We start from the raw sequence: 21,055 nt of genomic DNA, 5'->3' as shown, positions 1-21,055 counted from the left end.
AATGTACAGGGGTTTCAACTGAGGGTAATTTTTTAATTAAGCTAAAATAACAATGTTAATGTTATTTTAACATTATTTATTATTTTCTATATTTTTGAAATATAATCACAAAGAATGAATGCATGTATAGCACAGAGTTTACACTCAACAAATGTTAACTACATTAAATGTGATTGTTGTTGTTTATGAAAGCATCAGACACATAATAGGTATTCAAGTGATTAAGGTGAGGGTGGAAAATTTCCTAAATGTTTTCCAAAGATTCTCCCTAATACTCTTCAAATACTAAGTTTTTTCTAAGACACAAATCATATTAGATTTAGCATGTTAAACGATTAACAGATTTGAAACCAGAAAGACCTCGGTTTGATTGTATAATCCCTTATTCTCAGTTTCCCAAAATATAATATTTGATCATACTAATACCTAATACCTATCACTTCACATGGCCACTCGAAAGATTAAATTTGCTAAGTGTAAAGCACTGAACATTATGTCAGATTTAGAATGTTATTTAGAGTAATTATTAATTAATTTAAGAAGTACAAGGTGAATACAGACTTACACAAAGGTTAAAAGCAACTCAGCAAACTTAATATTAAACTTATGAGTGTGGGCTGGCCACAATGGCTCACATCTGTAATCGCAGCACTGTAGGGGGCTGAGGCAGGTGGATCATCTGAGGTCAGAAGTTCAAGACTAGCCTGTTCGATATGGTAAAACCCATGTCTACTAAAAATATAAAAATTAACTGGCTGTGGTGACATCACCTGTACTCCCAGCTACTCAGGAGATGGAGACAAAACTGCATGATACCAAGGGTAAGGAGGTTGCAGTGAGCCAAAATCGCACCCACTGCACTCTAGCCTAGGTGACAGAGTGAGACTCTATCTCAACAAAAAGAAAAAAATAAATAAAATAAACTTATGAGTCTGAATTCTGATTCAATATTGTTTTTTTACAGGGTATATTTCACTAGGTATCAATATGCCAAGCTATGAGAAGACACAAGTTTCACATAAGCAAAATGCCATGTATATACTGCCTTATTTTATGTCTATTTTTATTAATCGTACTGATATCTTTCCATTAAGCAAAGTCTGAAACCTCAAAGTTATTACCTTATTTTTAATCCATCTTATTAAGTAGTTATTTTATAACTGAAGAGTAGGCTCATGTAAATTAAGTAGCTTGTCTATAGACAGGAACCCAGATCTACATTATTCTAAAAGGAATACCCATTCCACCTATGTGCCTAGCAAGGACATTTATACAAAGCACTATGTAATCTGGAAGATTCTATTTGCCAGCCTGAGAGAAAACACTATCACTCAAAGACTAACACATTGACAGAATACTTACACATTCTGAGGACTGTCTTGTCCTTACGGACTGATCACCCTGCTGCTGAGCTGAACCAGCCACCTGTTGAGCATTTACAAGGTTGCGGACCAGCTGGGCTGCTAAGAGAAGGCATCACAAAGAAAATCAAGAGATAAGGAAAGTAGCAGAGAAATGACAATAAGTAAACTCCTTTCTTAAGTAGAAGAATCTCAAATATCTCTCCAATTTTATAAACTTAGACTTTTAAATTACGAGTATATTAGTGAAGGACTTGTAACAAGTTTTGAGCCACTTTTGAGCAAGGACTTGAGCTACTTTTAAAAGCCATTTTTCAATCTAGCAAATCAAGAAAAAAATACACTGATCCTACACACAAGAACAAATGCCATTTTGCTTTTCAAAAGGAACAACAGATTTATTTGAGAAATACTTTCTGGCTGGTTGCAGTCACTTTTATCTGTAATCCTGGTACTTTGGGAGGCTGAGGTGGGGAGCTCACTTGAGTCTGTGAGGTCAAAGCTGCAATGAGCTATCATTATACCACTGATTCCATCCTGGGCAACAAGAGCAAGACCCTGTCTCTCTCTCTCTCTCTCTCTCTCTCTCTCTCTCTCTCACACACACACACACACACACACACACACACAACCTTTCTGCAATAAGAATCTGAGCAACTGGAAATCACAACTTCTAAAACGTTCTTTTTTTTCTTTCAATAAATTCTTCCTTGGGTTACTATTTAATTCTCAAAATTCTTTGTGAAATATAACATGAACAGATATCCCTCTCTCATAGCAGCAGTGGGAAAAAATATAATTTCTCCAATACGTTTCTCAAAAAACAAAATCTCTAATAAAGAATGTCATACTGATTGCGAGAGAAACAGATGAAGAGTCTGACTCAAATCCAAAAATTAGGCCAGGCATGGTGGCTCACACCTGTAATCCCAGCACTTTGGGAGGCTGAGGCGGGTGGATCATCTGAGGTCAGGAGTTGGAGACCAGCCTGGCCAACATGGCGAAAGCTGTCTCTACTAAAAGTACAAAAATTAGCATGGCGTGGTGGCAGGCGCCTGTAATCCCAGCTACCCAGGAGACTGAGGCAGGAGAATCACTTGAACCCAAGAAGTGGAGGATGCCATGAGCCAAGACTGCACCACTGCACTCCAGCATGGGTGACAAGACGAAGACTCTATCTCCAAAAAAATAAATAAATCCAAAGAATACTTACAGAGAGATAAAACTGAATACAACAGACTGTGGAGATCTTGAAAATAAATTTATCCAAGTACTATTCAAAAAAAAGGCCTCACTGTCTAAATTTTATCTCTTTAAGAAATTATAAGGGTGTGGTAGCTCATGCCTGTAATTCCAGCACTTTGGGAGGTCAAGGCAGGCAAATCACAAAGTCAGGAGTTTGAGACCAGCCTGACCAACATGGTGAAACACCATCTGTACTAAAGAAGAATACAAAAATTAGCCAGGCACAGTGGTCCAAAATCATACAACTAGGTTTGCAATAGGGAGGAATCAGGATCCTTTAGCATGACATCAAAATAAATGACTTCATTTCTATCAGAAACTGTTTGGCCTTTTCTGTTTACCTGCCACACTGCTATTCCTCTGACGGGCCAGCTTGACCTCTGGGCACTCCCTTCGTACATGTCCAGCATCTCCACATATAAAACATCTGAGGTCTCTGGGGTCTCTAAAGTCTCGAGTATCGTGGAGGTCTCGGGAGTCAGTGTCTCGGGAGTCTTTCTCTTCTTCATTCCCTTCCTTCTCTTCTTCACTGTCTTTCTTCTTTAGTCTAAACAGTAAACTGCTGATACCAATAATGTGGGGCTAGGGACTTGTAAATTAAGTAAGTCACAGACAAACTAAATTATGCAGGACTCTCACAATATCAAAAAGACTAACATGCCCATCATTTCATGCATCTTTTTGAAGGCAAGGGAACATTCATTTATGGCATACCTGCTCATTTGGCAGAAACGGGGGATTTTCCAGTAGTTTTGTAAAACAACATTATGTTAAATTTTTTTAAATATCAAATTGTAAAACTTTAACAATTCTTAGAGGTTTTAAAAAGAAACTGAGGCTAAGAGAAGATAAGTAAGTGTCTTGACTAAATTTAATAGTCAGTAAATAGCAATGATGGAAACTGGAAGTCTGTTCTGTTTCAAAACTTCCAAGTTTTTATATTAGGCCAGACTTGATGACAAAAGAAAGAGACCTTCCTGACCCACTGTAGTATACAGAACCTATACTAGAATTTGAAGATATATTTTTGAGGAGATACATAGATGTACATTCCCTAAGATCTTTAAGCATAACTCACAGCATATATCTCAAGAATTCCATTAACTGTATTTCAGTTATTGGTCTGCATGACCGAGATCCTCACAAGAACCCAATATCTTGGTCACTTTTATTTCTTGGCTTCTAGCAGTTTCCAACAAATAGTAGGTGTCAATAAATGTTTCTTCAATTAAAAACACAATAACAATAAAAACTGGCTGGGCATGGTGGCTCTGGCCTGTAATCCCAACACTTTGGAAGGCCAAGATGGGTGGATTATGAGGTCAGGAGTTCGAGACCAGCCTGACCAACATTGGTGAAACCCCGTCTCTACTAAAGATACAAAAAACTAGCCAGGCATGGTGGTGTGTGCCTGTAATCCCAGCTACTCGGGAGGCTGAGGCAGGAGAATCGCTTTAACCCAGGAGGCAGAGGGTACAGTGAGTCGAGATTGCACCATTGTACTCCAGCCTGGGTGACAGCGTTGAGACCATGTCTCAAAAAAAAAACAAAAAACGAAAAACATCTAAGTAAATGAATAAATAAATGAACAAATGAATGTTAGAAGATATTATTATACCACATATAAATCTTACCATATTACGAAATTCCACTCAAATGAACATTTACCTTAGGTATAATTTAATACCCTAAACTTTCTCACCTAAACATTTCTGAGCATAATTATAGCTACAAATTGGCCTCTGATTTATTTTCCTCAAAATGTTGATATATATTCATTTGCCAACCTTTTCCTTTTAGGGCAGTCTTTCATGTAGTGGCCTATTTTTCCACACACACGGCAACATCTATCATTGGGAGCGAGTTCTCCATCTGTTAATACTCTGGAATCAAAGAAGTACTCCTAGGGAGAAAATGCAGTTTCACTAGGAAGAATCACTACAAAATATTTTGAATTCAAATGGAAAGAAGACCAAGATGAAAACATGGTTTATATTTACAAAGAAAATAAACAGCAACAAATAGTTTGTAACTAAAAACCATGATATGAAAATAAGATTCACAATCATCATCACTGTTGCTAATAGTACTAACCAAATTACATCCATATGACATTAAACAAAGAAGCTACAGATGAATAAGAAAAATCTCAATAAAGTAGATACTATTTTCACCCTCACTCTATAGATGGGAAACCTGAGATTAAGAAGTTCAAGTAATTGGCCCATAGTAAAAAAAAAAAAAAAGTTAAATCTGAGATAAAAGATTTAGCTAAGTCTGTCTCACTATAAAACTCATGCTTTCTGCTATATTGGGTTACCTTTGGAAAGGAATTCTCTGTACAAAACTGCCTGTAGGCTCAGCCCAGTGACTCATGCCTGTAATCCCAGCACTTTGGGAGGCCAAGGCAGAGGGATCACCTGAGATCAGGAGTTTGAGACCAGCCTGGCCAACATGGTGAAACCCCATCTCTGCTAAAAATATAAAAATTAGGCTGGAGGCGGTGGCTCACGCCTGTAATCCAGCACTTTGCAAGGTCGAGTTCAGAAGTTTAGGACCAGCCTGGGCAAAATGGTGAAACTCCGTCCCTACTAAAACTACAAAAATCAGCCAGGTACAGTAGCAGGTGCCTGTAATCCCAGCTACTCAGGAGGCAGAGGCAGGAGAATTGCTTGAACCCAGGTTGCAGAGGCTGCAGTGAGCCAAAATCATGCTGCTGCACTCTAGCCTGAGTGATAGAGTGACACTCTGTCTCAAAAAAAAAAAAAAAACAACCACAAAAATTAAGCATCGTGGTGTGTGCCTTTAATTCTAGCTCCAGGAGGAAGAGATAGGAGAGCTGCTTTAATCCAGGAGGTGGAGGTTGCAGTGAACCAGATCATGTCATGGCACTCCAGCCTGGGAAACAGAGAGAGACTCCATCTCAAAAAACAAAACAAAACAAAAGCCTATAGACCCAGATACTCAGGAGGCTGATATGGGAGGATCACTCGAGGCCAGGAATCTGAGGCTGTAGTGCATAATGACTATGCCTATAATAGCCACTGCACTCCAGCCTCGACAAAGTATCGAAACCCTGTCACTAAAATATAAAAATAAGTAAATAACACAACAACAAAAAGCAATTCTCTGGTTTATGTGAAATATGACTGAACTGCTGAGTGAAGTGGCTCACGCCTGTCATCCCAGCACTCTGGGAGGCCAAGACAGGGGAATCACCTGAGGTCAGGAGTTCAAGACCAGCCTGACCAACATGGAGAAACCCTGTCTCTACGAAACATGCAAAATTAGCCAGGCATGGTGCCACATGCCTGTAATCCCAGGTACTCAGGAGGCTGATGCAGGAGAACTCCCTGAACCCAGGAGGCGGAGGTTGTGGTGAGCTGAGATTGCGCCTGGGCAACAGGAGCAAAATTCCAACTCAAAAGAAAAAAAAAAAGAAATATGACTGAATTTAGACTTGATCTTAGCCAAACTGTCAAGAAGCAATATATGATTGGATTTAATACAGCTTTTTAAGAACATGTAACATGTATTACGTAAGGAAGAGCAGACCTAAAGAAAAGGTAGGGAGCCAAAAAGAAGTAAATAATTTTCCCAGGTATTAGAACCAGACTTATTTTTGCTATATCTTTGCACCTTGCTTAACCTTCTAAGCTTTAGCTTAGTTTTGCACTATCACAAAGACTAGTTGGTCCTAAACGATGTCCGTCCTTCTAATAGGCAAGATAACATGTCCACTTAGCTATCTTCAAATCTACCTAAACTCAAGGATAAAAGTATAAGGGACATGCCCAATAGGACAGCTATAGTTTTTAAAAGACAGTAACAAGTACTGGTGAGGATACAGAACAACTAGAACCCACATCTTGCTGGTGGGAATGTAAAGTAGCACAGCCACTTTAGAAAACAGTTCCTTTAAAAGTTAATTTATCAAAATAACACAGCAATTACACTATTAAGTATATACCAAAAGAAATGAAAACATATATTCCCACAAAAATTTGCATACAAATATTCACAACAGCATTATTCATTAAAAGCCAAAAAGTAGAAACAACTCAAATGTACAAAAACTGATGAATAATGAAATATGGTCTATCCATACAATAGAATATTTTTCAGCCATAAAAGAGAATGAAGTACTGATTTATGGTATAGCATGAATGAATCTTGAAAACATCATGCTAAATAAAAGAAGTCAGTTTCAAAATGTTACATATATGATTTCACTTATATGAAATGTCCAAAACAGGCAAATCTACAGAGACAAAAAGTGGATTAGTAGTTTGAGAAGAGGGGAAGAGAGGGAATGAGAACTGATTGCTAATAGGGACAAGGGTTTCTTTCAGAGAAGACAAAAATGTTCTAAAATTAAATTGTGGTGATGGTTGCACAATCCTTTATATATACTAATAAAAAAACTACTGAATTGCACAATGAGTTGTACATAATGTGGACTCTATTCCAATGAAACTGTTTGGTTTGGTTTTGTTTTTTAGAGACAGCATCTCACTATGTTGGCCAGGCTTGTCTTGAACTTCCGGCCTCAAGCGATCTTCCTGCCCTGGGCTTTCAAAGTAATGAGATTACAGGAATGAGCCACCATGTCCATTCTGTGTATGTTTTTTTTTAAAGATGAGAGATACAATTCTTCATTACTACTGATAAATCAATATAACTAATTAAAATCACCATCATATTTTTTTGCCAGGACAAAATAAAGGTCTTAATTTACCCAGTTGCTTAAGACAGAAACCTAGGTAGCATCCTAACTTCTTCTCTTTCACCCATTACTTCTAATTAATGACCAAGTTGTATCCATTCTATTATTGAATATCTCTTGAATCCACTTTTCTCTATCCTTACACCCTAGTTAGGGTGGCCTACACCTGAGGCGAGCAAACTTATTCCATAAAGAGTCAAGTAGTAAATATTTTAGGTGTTGTGACAAAATTGAAGATGTAATATAGGTACTTATATAATAAGAGAAAACAAATTTCCACAAAAAATTTACTGAAGAAATGTTAAATATGCTAATAGTAATAATTAGATATAATTTTTTTGTAAGTTGACTAAGAATATAATTATTTCAGAGGCAGATCATAGTTCACTTAATTGGAGTTCAAAGTTAGTATTCCCTATCATTCAAATTGATAGCAACTGTTCATCTGTAAATGTTGATCTGCCATTATATTTTATGTATTTTAACTGAAAATGTTTCTCACAGATGAAGAGGTTGAAGATACAGAGCAGACAGAATAATCCAGAGTACATATGTAAAAACTAGTCTTTCATAAAGGAAGGATATCTGCAGATGCAGGCAGATTTATAGATCTAGAAGCAGAAAGCTAAAGAACTATTTATTTGATACGATGTATCAAATAAAGAGGAAAAGCATCTACTGGAGTGAGAAGGGCAGAGGTAAAGGGTGGGACAAAGTGCAGGGCATACTGCATTTTTTTTGTTTTGTTTTTTTGAGACAGAGTCTCGTTCTGTTGCCCAGGCTGGAGAGCACTGGCACAATCTCAGCTCACTACAACCTCTGCTCCCGGGTTTAAGCGATTCTTCCTGCCTCAGCCTCCCGAGTAGCTGGAACTACAGGTGCATGCCACCACACCATGCTTTATTTATTTATTTTATTTTATTTTTAGTAGAGACGAGGTTTCACCCTGTTGGCCAGGCTGGTATCAAACTCCTGACCTCATGATCCGCCTGCCTCAGCCTCTCAAAATGCTGGGATTATAAGTGTGAGCCACCACACCTAGCCAGCATACCGCATTTTAAGTAAAATAAGTAAATTTGAAATAGTTCTAACAGAATAGGAGCTAAAGATAACTAAAGAAATATGACTATCAGACAGCACTGAAAGTCCAGTTGAGGCTGGTTAAACATTTATGACTGTACTATATACTTAAAACTGTCTAGCCTTTTGACTTATATCCATTAGTGTACAGCTACCCAAGCAGAGCCACATGGTGGATAGCAGAATTCATATAAGGCAGAATACAGAAGAGTACACAGGAAGGAGAGTGGCACAAAGGAATTTAAGGTATATGCTAGACGGCCAGCTGCAGTGGCTCACACCTGTAATCCCAGCACTCTGGGAGGCCAAGGTGGACAGATCACTTGAGATCAGGAGTTTGAGATCAGCCTGGCCAGTGTGGTAAAATCCTGTCTCTACTAAAAATACAAAAATTGTCTGGGAGTGGTGGTGAGCGCCTGTGCCTGTAATCCCAGCTACTCAGAAGGCCAACGCAGGAGGATCGCTTGAACCCCGGACGTAGGGGTTGTAGTGAGCTGGGATGATACCTCTGCACTCCAGCCTGGGTGAAAAGTGAGATTCCATTTCAAAAAAAGAAAACAAAAAAGGGTATATGCTAGAGAGCAGACAAAATCTAAGCTAAATGGGGAAGAAAAATAACAGAAGACAGCTGATGGACAGGGACAAAATGGGTCAATACATAAGAAGATATAATTATGTAGAAAAATAATTGACAGAACAAGAAATATACTTCTCTTTATCTTTCATTAATTTAAGGAAATAAGGCAAATATATCTTCTATGCTATGATCATCTCAGTAACTAGGAGTGAAATAGGTATAAGCATGAAAGACTATGTACAAGAATTATTTTCGACAATACAGGTTGAATATCGCTTAATATACAGAATGCTTGGGGTCAGAGGTGTTTTGTATTCTGGAACACTTGCATTATATTTATGCCAGTTGAGCATCCCAAATCAGAAAATCTGAAATCTGAAATGCTCCTATGAGCATTTCCTTTCAGGATCATGTCAGTACTCAGTTAAGTTTCAGATTTCAGATTTGGGAAGCTCAACCTGTGGAAGTTATAACACTGATATAATGAAGATAACCTAAATGTCCATCAAAAGAAAAGTTAGATAAACTAGTATATCCAAGTTACGGAATACTATATACTGACTTTGGAAAGAGAATAAAGTAAATCAAAAAATGATTAGCATCATGGGCCCCTTTTGCTAGGCCCCAAATGACATTCAAGACCAAATACTTCGATATTTATATGAAACTCAGGGCTAATTATAATATATTGCATTATTAAGAATTACTAAAAATTTGTATGCATAAACTAAAATTGGCACATTTCCAGTTTACTGAGGACTCTAATTTAGTATTCTACTAAAAAGTCTCAGCCAGGCACAGTGGTTCATGCCTGTAATCCCAGCACTTTGGGAGGCTGAAAAGAGTGGATCACCTGAGGTCAGGAGTTCAAGACAACACTGACCAACATGGTGAAACCCCATCTCTACTAAAAATACAAAATTAGCTGAGTATAGTGGCACATACCTGTAATACCAGCTACTTGGGAGGCTGAGGCAGGGGAATCGCTTGAACCTGGGAGGCAAGATCGCACCACTGCACTATAGCCTGGGCAACAGAGCGAGATTCCATCTTTTTAAAAAAAAAAAAAAAAAAGTGCCACTACATGGTGTTGAGCATGATGGCTCATGCCTGAAATTTCAGCACTTACGAGGCCAAGGCAGGAGGATCACTTGAGCCCAGGTGTTCAAGGCTGCAGTGAGCTATGATCACACCACTGCACTCCAGCCTGGGCACCAGAGCAATACCCTGTATCAAAAAAACAAAAATAAACAAAAAGGTCTGACTGCATGCAACACTTGTATATATAAACAAAAATAGTTGGAATTCTCACAATTCTCAGGTAAAATGCTTTAACAGTGTATCATCATATTTGTTTTGATCTGGTTTTCATTGTTCCTATTTCAATTAAAATATTAGGAAAATCAGGGCAGGCGCAGTGGCTCATGCCTGTAATCCCAGGACTTTGGGAGGCTGAGGCGGGAAGATCACCTGAGGTCAGGAGTTCAGAATCAACCTGGCCAGCATGGTGAAACCCCCATCTCTACTAAAAATACAAAAATCAGCCAGGCATGATGGCAGGCACCTGAAATCCTGGCTACTCGGGAAGCTGAGGCTGGGAGTAAGAGAATTGCTTGAATCCAGAAGGCAGAGGTTGCAGTGAGCCAAGATCTCACCATTGGATTCCAGCATGGGCAACAGAACAGGACTCTGTCTCAAAAAAAAAAAAAAGTAAAATTATTGTTTAGTTTTCCTTTAGTCATTTTGTTCTTACATTTTTTGTGCATTGTTTCAAATTTTATTATTTTATTTCTCTCCATTATAATTATTATCACCCCCATAAGAGGATAAAAAATACAAAGTATCAGAGAACCAGTGCTCCAAGGGAATAAAGACTTCTCTCTACTTTTCTTGTACTCTCCTCAAGAAAGCAGACACCTGAAACTGGACTGAACAAGTTCAAGGACATTCACTATGCAAAGTAAATGTATGTTTGTTGTGACGGTTAATCTGAGTGTCAATTTGACTGGATTGAAAGATACAAACTATTAATCTTGGGTGTGTCTGCGTGGGTGTTGCCAAAAGAGATTAACATTTGAGTCAATGGGCTGGAGAAGGCACATCTGCCCTTAATCTGGTGGGCACATATAATAATATTCCAGCGAATATAAAGCAGGAGGAAAAACGTGAATAGGCAAGACAAGCCTAGCCTCCTAGCCTACATCTTTCTCCCATGCTAGATGCTTCCTGCCATCAAACATCAGACTCCAAGTTCTTCAGTTTTGGGAGTCGAACTGGCTCTCCTTGGTCCTCAGCTTGCACACAATCTATTGTGGAACCTTGAGATCCTGTAAGTTAACACTTAATAAACTCATATATATCTCCTATTAGCGCTGTCTAAGAGAACCCTGACTAATAACATTTATTCTCTTACTTGAGATTTCTTCTAAGTCTCTTGTTCTGAAGTTGAAACCTCCTGTAGTCTCCCTAACCATAAGAAAGCAGGCAAAAACCAGAGTGAGACAAAGGGGAACGTGTGACACTCTGCCACCCAGTTCAGGCAAAAGGAAATTTCTCCGTTCCATGCCATCTAATTCAGCTTACCAAAGCTATACAAAAATTAGAGAACTCCCCACAAATAATAAACTCTTTCTCTGCTTTTGTCTTCTCTGTGTATATTTTCACCAAGATTTCTAGAGATAAAAGAGGAACAATGAGCAGCACCTAAAATTCAACAATCCAAAGTCTTGATTACCTAACTCTCACTCACTCAACAAATGCTTACTTGGTACATCCAATGTGCCAGACACTATGTATGTACTGGAAATAGAAAGGTGAACCTTACAGATGTGAATCCTGTCTTCATGGAGTTTACAGTCTAGTGGAGAAGACAGAATTTAATGAATAGTTTCAACAAATAAAATTAAAAATATGTGTATCTCATTATGGGCTATGATAAATACAATAAGAAAAAATATACAAAGCTATGACCATCTCTTTCCCTATATCATCAATTTGGAAACAGGATTAAGTTTCTTGTTCTATCTTAAAAAAGAAAAGGTTCACAATTCATATAATGTAAACTTACAGCTTCTCTGCCAATGAGTGGATAAAAAGGGGTACCAAAAAGTTTCCTTCCATTGATAAATGCTTTCATGATGAAATTGGTCACTATTAAAGAAAGAAGAAAACAATAAAAATGCAAACATTAATGTGTCAAAGTTTTAAAATCAGAGAATCTCTATATTTAAAACTTACTCTTTCTAGAAACTCCAGCACCAAGGTTATGATTCAAGTCAAAAGGGTCTATAAAAGAAATATAACAATTATTAAGAATTACATTCACTGTACCATAAAAATGTACTTAGTAGACATTACTAAAGTCTAATACTTATATGTACTCAGACTATACAAATCAGCAAATTATTCCTCTAAAATTACAGATTAAGGGATAAAAACTGATAAAAATCAAAAGGAAGAATCTTCCAAATCCTAATGTATTTCAGTTTTCCCCTCAATTTCCTTGGCTAAATTTTGGTTGTTCCTGAATTAATATCAGCTTAAATAATTACCTTCAATTGCAATGCACTTGGATGTCCACTGCTTCTCAAAAGTTGTCAAAAGCTTTTTCTGCCGAATGCTAATTACATATTCCTTGAAATCAAACTCTTCAGTATAGAAACGAAGCAGTCCCAACCAAAGCTCCCCTAATGATTCTGTATTCTTTCCAAGTGAAGGTAAACGCTTTTTCTACATATAAAAAAAAGAAAAGAAAAGAACAATGCCTATACAGTACTATCCAAAATATGGACAGCAAACCCAAGTTCAACTATTAAATTATACAAATCCTAACACATATCAGTGAGCATTCTATAACATAAAGACTATTTTTAAATTACCAGTTCTTCTGTTTTATCAAAGAAAAAAGCATTCCATCCATCAACCATTCTCTGTGGAATCTGTTTTCCATCAAAGATCTGCATAAAAAAATTAATTGTATTATTAGATTTCAAGTGATCCAACCCAAAGGCCCAAATACTCTGCTATCATTTTAGAATTTACCTAAAAGACATACTGAAATACTTCTTCCAAAAAGAACATGTTAGAATGATGGTATAATTTGATGCCAAGAAAGTAATGAATAAAACATATTTGCAAGACCAAAGCTGGAAAAGGATATCTTAAGAGCATCAAACTCCAAATGATACATTTGATTTCATCTGATGGTACCTACTTGGCCTATCAAAACACATCCAGTCCAAGAATACTGAAGCAAAATGAAAAAAAGAAAATGAAAACAGCATTTTCATCAAAGGATCATAGATATAAAAATACAAAACAGATAATACCTACTGACTGTGCACCCAAAGGAAATCAACAGAACTGTTTTGGGACCTAGTATCTTTAATCATTTATCTGTATTAGATAAGGCTAAAAAGCAATTGGACAATCATTTTTTAAAAATGGAAAATTAGGGCTGGGCACAGTGGCTTATGCCTGTAATCCCAACACTTTGGGAGGCCAAGGCAAGTGGATCACAAGTTCAGGAATTCGGGACCAGCCTGGCCAACACGGTGAAACTCCATCTCTGCTAAAGATACAAAAAAATTAGCCAGGCGTGGTGGCACGCGCCTGTAATCCCAGCAGCTCACGAGGCTGAGGCAGGAGAATCACTTGAACCCAGGAGGCAGAGGTTGCAGTGAGCCAAGATCACGCCACTGCACTCCAGCCTGGGTAACAGGGCGAGACTTTGTCTCACCCCTGCCCCCCAAAAAAAAGAAATTAGAAAGCTTTCCCTTACATTTTGATAAAGATTATAAACCTTATTAATTATAAATAATTCACTGTCCTAAGGAAGGAGAAGAAAAAATGCTATTTTACAAGAAGAAAAGTATCCCATAAGATGACTGTGTAACTGACTTCCACCAGTAATTGAGACTTTTATTCTAAAGGAGGCTTAAGAAAGAGATGCAATAAAGTAGGAAGGTACAATAGATTCAGTCAGCAGACCTCATTTCTAGCCTCCATCTCGAGGAACAGTAATCCTGGGCAAGACCATCATCTCCCTAAATACTCACTTTTTCCAGTAAAAATGAGAAAAGACTATATAGTTAGTAGTTTATAAATGGAGAAAACATACCACACTACCTTTTCTTTACCCTCTACCCCCACTAATGGGTAACAGACTATATATAGTTAAACCAGAATACCATTTAAAACCACTAGATAAGGTGGGCCTGCTCCAATGGCCTTTTCCATTTTTGAGGTGACAGTGATTGATACTGGCCCCTCCAATTTTATTCTCAGATTTAAGTTATTTGTGGGTAAGGACTATGGCTTATTTCTGAAACCCAGAACCCTACCAGACCAAAGCCATGCAGAGAACACTTAATATATGTTTACTGAATTAATATATTTACTACATAAGTATGTTACACAGAGATCAAGTTTCCAGGGACTAGGGCTAATAAGTTGCTTTTTTATATTTAAATATTACTTAAATAGATACAGTTTACCAAAAGTCACCTGGCATATATTCTGACACTTCATAAATTAAAAAAGTGAAAGACTGAGGCCAGGGGTGGTGGCTCACGCCTATAATCCCAGCACTTTGGGAGGCCAAGGCGGGCAGATCACCTGAGGTCAGGAATTCAAGACACGCCTGGCCAACATGGTGAAACCCCATCTCTACTAAAAACACAAAAAATTGGCCAGGTGTGATGGCTTGTACCTGTAGTCCCAGCTACTTGGAGGCTGAGGCAAGAGAATCACTTGAACCCAGGAGATGGAGGTTAAAATGAGCTGAGATCCCACCACTGTACTCCAGCCTGAGTGACACCATGAGACTCTGTCTCAAAAGCAAAAAAAAAAAAAAAAAAAAAAAAAGTGAGAGACTAGCAATTAATTACAGCTATTAATATCTGAAACAAAAGACACAGGACCTCTGACCTCAAGAAAGAAGTGAAGAAGCCAGGCGCGATGGCTCACACCTGTAACCCCAGCACTTTGGGAGGCTGAAGTGGGTGGATCACCTGAGGTCAGGAATTCGAGACCAGCCTGACCAACATGGACAAACCTCATCACTACTAAAAATACAAAATTAGCTAAGCATCAAAATTAGCTAAGCATGGTGGTGCATGCCTATAATCCCAGCTACTTTCGAGGCTGAGGCAGAAGAATTGCTTGAACCTGGGAAGAGGAGGTTGCGGTGGGCTGAGATAGTGCCATTGCACTCCAGACTGGGCAAGAAGAACAAAACTTTGTCTCAAAAAAAAAAAAAAAGAAAAAAAAAGAAAGAATTGAAGATATTAAGAGGCTGAAGTATATTATTTTACCATTAAAGATTCAGATGCTATTATAGGTATTTCATGTTTTGTAAAAATATATTTATTTGCTAGATATTGAAATAAACAAGCTACCTCTTTAGAACCCTGTTTTCAGATAATTCATACTTCATTTGGAGTAACAACAATCCAACTCTTTAGATCTTGATTGTTTTTAAGAGACTTCATACTTTTCAGTAATATCCATGATCCAACCCAACTATGTTGGCTGATAACGCAGTGGAGTAGGTCTGTGGGCCTTGGAAAGTTAACTCATCACTCACTTGGCCTATTCTTTTGAATTCTCATGTTTTACTAGGTTTAATTCTCCCCGCTTTGTTTCAGCCCTCAGAAGTACTAATGCTATCCACTCTTTTACACACACACACACACACTCTCTCTTTCTCCTTCTCCCTGCTGTCTCTCTGTTCTCTCTCATTAAACACAAATCATCCTCCACTCAGCACTCACTCAGTCCTCCCTCTAAACAAGTAAGTCAATCATAAGGATCACCAAATAAGTCAATCATATTTACATAAAGAATGAGCCTAAACATTTCCACATTTCTTATCTTATTGTGATATTCTAATATGGACTGCTATATATAATTTTTTTTTCTTTTTAGACAGAGGCTCGCTCTGTCACCCAGGGTGGAGTGCAGTGGCATAATCTCAGCTCACTGCAACCTCCACCTCGCCAGTTCAAACCATTCTTATGTCTCAGCCTCTCCTGAGTAGCTGGGATTACAAGCATGTGCTACCATGCCCAGCTAATTTTTGTATTTTTTAGTAGAGATAGGGTTTCACCATACAGGCCAGGCTGGTCTTGAACTCCTGACCTCAAATAATCCATCCACCTCAACCTCCCAAAGTGCTGAGATTATAGATGTGAGCCACAATGCCCGGCCTAAATTGTAATTTTTTAGTTGCGGTAAAATACACAAAATATAAAATTCACCATCATAAGCATACACTTCTGTGGCATAAGTATAGTCACACTGTTGTGCTACCATTACCACCATCCATTCACATAATTCTTATCATCTGGTACAATTAAAACTCCGTATTAATTAAACTATTACTTCCTATTTCTCCCCTCGATTCCCTGGCAACCACCATTCTATTTTCTATCTCTATGAATTTGACTATTCTAGGTACCTCATACAAGTAGAATCAAACAGTATTTGTCTTTCTGTGACTGGATTATTTCACTTTGCATAATGTCCTCGAGGTTAATCCATTAAGGTGACATTTTTAAGCTGATAAAGGTTGAAAAAAACATTTCCATAAAATCATGTGTGAAGACCCCCAAATCTGTGTTGGAATTAATTTTTTTGTGAAAATTTGCTTTTACTTATGATGATTTCCTAGGGTACAGCAAAAATCTTCCGCCTAGGAAAGCTCCTTTTGACCTAAAGAACTTTGTATTGCTGACCATCAAAAAATTGCTCTTAGCTGAGCCTTAGTAATGCCCAGCCACTTAAAGTTAAGTTTAATTACAAATGAAAGCAGACATCATTAGCTTCGTTAAACATATCTTTACACTTAAAAGATGACTGATGCCTACCGACAATACTTAAATGACACCAGAGCAATGGACAATGAGGTCCCATATGACAACCATTAAAAAAGGCCAGAAACAAAAATCCATGTATCAGTCTATCTACATCTCAAAGTCCCTCAAAATCAAACTTCATTATGATAGGAAATATTTCATGAACTGTCTCTCATTTGATCAATATAAGCGGATGTCAAACATATAATAAAAGAATTTTGAAAGCTGAATATGGTAGTCCTACCTAGATTTTCCCAATAATAATATTAATGATGCTGCTAATGATCATAAATCATAATAGTAAAAATAATAAAAGCAAGCACCATTTATGAATGCCTACTTTAGCACCTACTATATTCAAAAGCATTCAACATTTCTGTTCCTCATATCGACACTGAAATATTGTCATTATTACATTTTTAATGATGATGAAACTCAGACTCATGCAGATTGCTGAAGGCCAAAATCTTAGAATTAGGATTCTGACTAGTTACCTCTGGCTCCAAATACCATGCCCTGCTATTTCCATTACATCATGCTACTACCTCAGTGACTCCTAACCCATGAGTAAGGAGAGAATACAGACAAACCGCCAAGAAAACCAAATTTGTGGTCCATTTTTGTTAATCATACTATCCTGACAAAGTGGCAAATGATATTAATGGAGAAACAGTACATACGATCCCCTATTTAAAGGCTAAAGAACAATTAGAATAATACAGAGAGTAATACTGGCCTTTGCAGGCCTAATTAATTTACGGTAAATTGTAAACATCCTCCAGTGAACAAATCTGTTAAAAAGCAAATCAGTCCTAGACAGGCTAATTAAGAAAAAAAGAGAAGGTATATAAATTACTAACAACAGAAAAAGAGGACATCAATACTTATCTCATGGACATTAAAAAAATTAAAAAAAAATACCATGAACTACAATTTTGATAACCTAGATGAGATGAACCAATTCCTTAAAAGACACAATATGCCAGCCGGGCACGGTGGCTCATGCCTGTAATCCCAGCACTTTGGGATGCTGACGTGGGCAGATCATCTAAGGTCAGGAGTTTGAAATCAGTCCGGCCAACATGGTGAAACCCTGTCTCTACTAAAAATACAAAAATTAGCTGGGCATGGTGGCAGGCACCTGTAATCCCAGCTACTCCAGGAGACTGAGGCTAGAGAACTGCTTGAACCTGGGAGGCAGAGGTTACAGTGAGCTGAGATCATGCCACTGCACTCCAGCCTGGGTGACAGAGCAAGACTCCGTCAAAAAGAAAAAAAAAGACAGTATGCCAAAACTCACACAAGAAACAGATCTGTATTTAAATTTAAATGGATCTGTATTAAAGAAACTGAATCAATAATTAATAATCATCCAAAAGAGAAAGCACTAAGCTTACATGGGTTCACTGATGAATTCTACCAAACATTTAAGGAAGAAATTAAATCAATTCTCGAAGAATTAATTAGAAAGTGTTCCTTCTGCCTCATGTCTTTCAGAAGACAGAAGCAGAAGGAACACTTCCTAACTCATTCTATGAGGCCAGCATTACCCTTATATGAAAACCAGACAAAGACATTATAAGTAGAGAAAACTACAGATTAATCTCTCATGAACAGAGATACAAAAATCCTCAACAAGGTAATAGCAAATCAAATCCAATAATGCGCAAAAGAGTTATACAAAGCAGGTTCCACATCTGAAAATCAACTGATGTAGTTATGATATTATAAAATATATATTTGGCCTCCAAACCCATTTCCTGACATACAACTCATAACATCCTTGGAATCTCTAGAGAAATGTCTTTTTGTATGCAAGCAAGTTGACTACTGGATGACAGCCCTTAGGCAGCTTTAAAATGGAGGTTGGTCACCAGAAAGACCAAGGCATGATTACAGGGTTGGGACTTTCAGTCCTATACCCCAACCTTTGGGGAGGGGAGAGGGGCTAAAGGTTAAGTTGATCACCAATGGCCAATGGCTTGGCTTACTCAGTATTGCCTATGTAATGAAGCCTCCATAAAAACCCAAAAGTCTGGGTCCAAAGAGCTTCTTGATAGCTGAATACATGGAGGTTCCTAAACAATAGTATGCCCTGACAGGGCATGAAGGTTCCCCCATCCCTTCTCCCATACCTTGCCTTATGTATTTCTTCATCTGTATCCTCTATAATATCCCTTATAATAAACCAGCTAACCTAAGTAAATGTTTCTCTGAGTGAGCCACTCTAACAAATTAATCAAATCGAAACAGGAGGTTACAGGAACCCAAACTTTAAGCTGGTCAGTCAGAAGCTCTGGAGGCCTCGACCTGCAACTGGGGTCTGACCTGGGGATAGTCTTGTGGGACTAAGCCCTCATTCAGTGGAATCTGATGTTACAGATGGTGTCGGAATTGAATTGGAAGACACCCAACTGGTGTCCAGTGCAGAAGTGTCTGCTTGCTTGGTGTGTGGGAAAACCCCCCACACGTTTAGTCATAAGAGAAGTCTTCTGTGATTACTGTTGTTGAGTAAGAGAATAGAAAAAACATTTTGGGGTCTGGGCAAGGTGGCTCACACCTATAATCCCAGCACTTTGGGAGGCCAAGGTGGGTGGATGAGGTAAGGAGTTTGAGACCAGCCTGCATGGCGAAACCCTGTCTCTACTAAAAATATATAAAATTAGCCAGGCGTGGTGGCAGGTGCCTGTAATCCCAGCTACACAGGAGGTTGAGGCAGGACAACGGCTTGAACCCGGGAGGTAGAGGTTGCAGTGAGCCGAGATTGTGCCATTGCACTCCAGCATGGGCAACAAGACAAAATTATATCTCAAAAAAAAGGAAGAAAAAACATTTTGGGTTTGGGTGTGTGTTTTCTCCACAGGCTAAAGAAGGAAAGTCACAGGTTAATAGATACAGAAAAAGCATTTGACAAAATCTGACATCCATTCAGGATAAAAACTCTCTGTAAACTAGGAATGGAGGAACATTTCCCTCAACTTGTCAAAGAAATCTACAAAAACCCTACAGCTAACATCATATTCAAATGGTGAAAAACTCAAAGCTTTCCCTTGTAAAATCGGGAATAATACAAGAATGCTTTCTTTCACCAATCCTTTTTAACAACTGGAAAGTCTCAGGTAATGGAATACTGGAAGTTCTAGCTATTGCAATGAAACAAGAAAAGGAAATAAAAGGTATACACATTGGGAAGAAGTAAAACTGTTCGCATAAGACATAATAATCTATGCAAATTTACAAGACACAAGATTAATATACAAAATCCAAATTCTTTCTTAGATACATGCAATGAACAACTGGAATTTGAAATTAGAAATACAATAAATACCATTTAAAATAGCACCAAAAAATGAAATACATAGGTATAAGTCTAATAAAATAAATGGAAGGTCTACCTGAGGAAAACTATAAAACTCTGATAAGGAAAATTAAAAAACTAAATAAATGGAGAGATATTCCATTATTATTGACAGGAAGACCCAAAATTGTCAAGATGTCAGTTCTTTGCAACTTAGTCTACAGATTCAATTCAATCCCAATCAAAATTCTACCAAGTCGTTTTGTGGATACTGACAAACTAATTCTAAAGTTTACATAGAGAGGCAAAAGACTCAGAATAGATAACACAATATGGAAGGAGAGGAACAAAGCTGGAAGACTGACACAACCCAACCTCAAGACTTATTATAATGCTACCATAAATAAGAGAGTATGGCATTGGTGAAATAATAAACAAATAAATCAATGGAACAGTAGAGGGCCCAAAAATATACCCACATATAGTCCACTGATCCTTGAAAAAGGAGCAAAGGTAATATAATGGAGAAATCATAGTCTTTTCAACAAGTCGTATTAAAACAAATGAACATCCATAAACAAACAATGAATCTAGGCACAGATTTTACACGCTTCACAAACAATTGACTCAACCAGGCATGGTGACTCACGCCTGTAATCCCAGCACTCTGAAAGGCTAAGGTGGGCGGATCATGAGGTCGGGAGTTTCAGACCAGCCAGGCCAACATGATGAAACCCTGTCTCTACCAAAAGATGCAAAAATTAGCCAGGTGTGGTGGCGGGCACCTGTAATCTCAGCTATTAGGGAGACTGAGGCAGGAGAATCACTTGAAACCAAGAGGCGGAGGTTGCAGTGAGCCAAGACTGTGCCATTGGGTGACAGAGCAAGATACCATCTCAAAAAAACAAACAA

The 21,055-nt window shown here is 37.9% G+C and overlaps 1 protein-coding gene across 45 annotated transcripts in view; it reads right to left on the bottom strand.

Moving 5' to 3' along the window:
* The window catches only part of TUT4 (terminal uridylyl transferase 4), a 133,362-nt gene that overhangs the window by 14,150 nt on the left and 98,157 nt on the right, over positions 1–21,055 (bottom strand). For 18 of the 45 annotated variants that reach the window (XR_013520069.1, XM_078331775.1, XM_078331779.1 and 15 more), the window contains 7 exons: positions 12,868–12,945; positions 12,541–12,718; positions 12,227–12,274; positions 12,057–12,139; positions 4,394–4,509; positions 2,948–3,168; positions 1,363–1,463 (listed from right to left, as the gene is read on the bottom strand). Coding sequence is in view for 44 of the 45 variants with exons in the window: in XM_078331775.1 (XP_078187901.1) it covers positions 1,363–1,463; positions 2,948–3,168; positions 4,394–4,509; positions 12,057–12,139; positions 12,227–12,274; positions 12,541–12,718; positions 12,868–12,945 (825 nt within the window). In the remaining variant the exon portion in view is untranslated. Of the gene's footprint in view, positions 1–1,362; positions 1,464–2,947; positions 3,169–4,393; positions 4,510–10,743; positions 11,847–12,056; positions 12,140–12,226; positions 12,275–12,540; positions 12,719–12,867; positions 12,946–21,055 lie in introns of those variants that run through there. The other 27 variants (XM_078331781.1, XM_078331778.1, XM_078331798.1 and 24 more) reach the window with 3 other exon arrangements.

This window comes from Callithrix jacchus, chromosome 7 (genome assembly GCF_049354715.1).
Source record: "Callithrix jacchus isolate 240 chromosome 7, calJac240_pri, whole genome shotgun sequence".
In the NCBI taxonomy this organism is placed as follows: Eukaryota; Metazoa; Chordata; class Mammalia; order Primates; family Cebidae; genus Callithrix; species Callithrix jacchus.
This window is presented reverse-complemented; position numbering and strand designations above follow the sequence as displayed.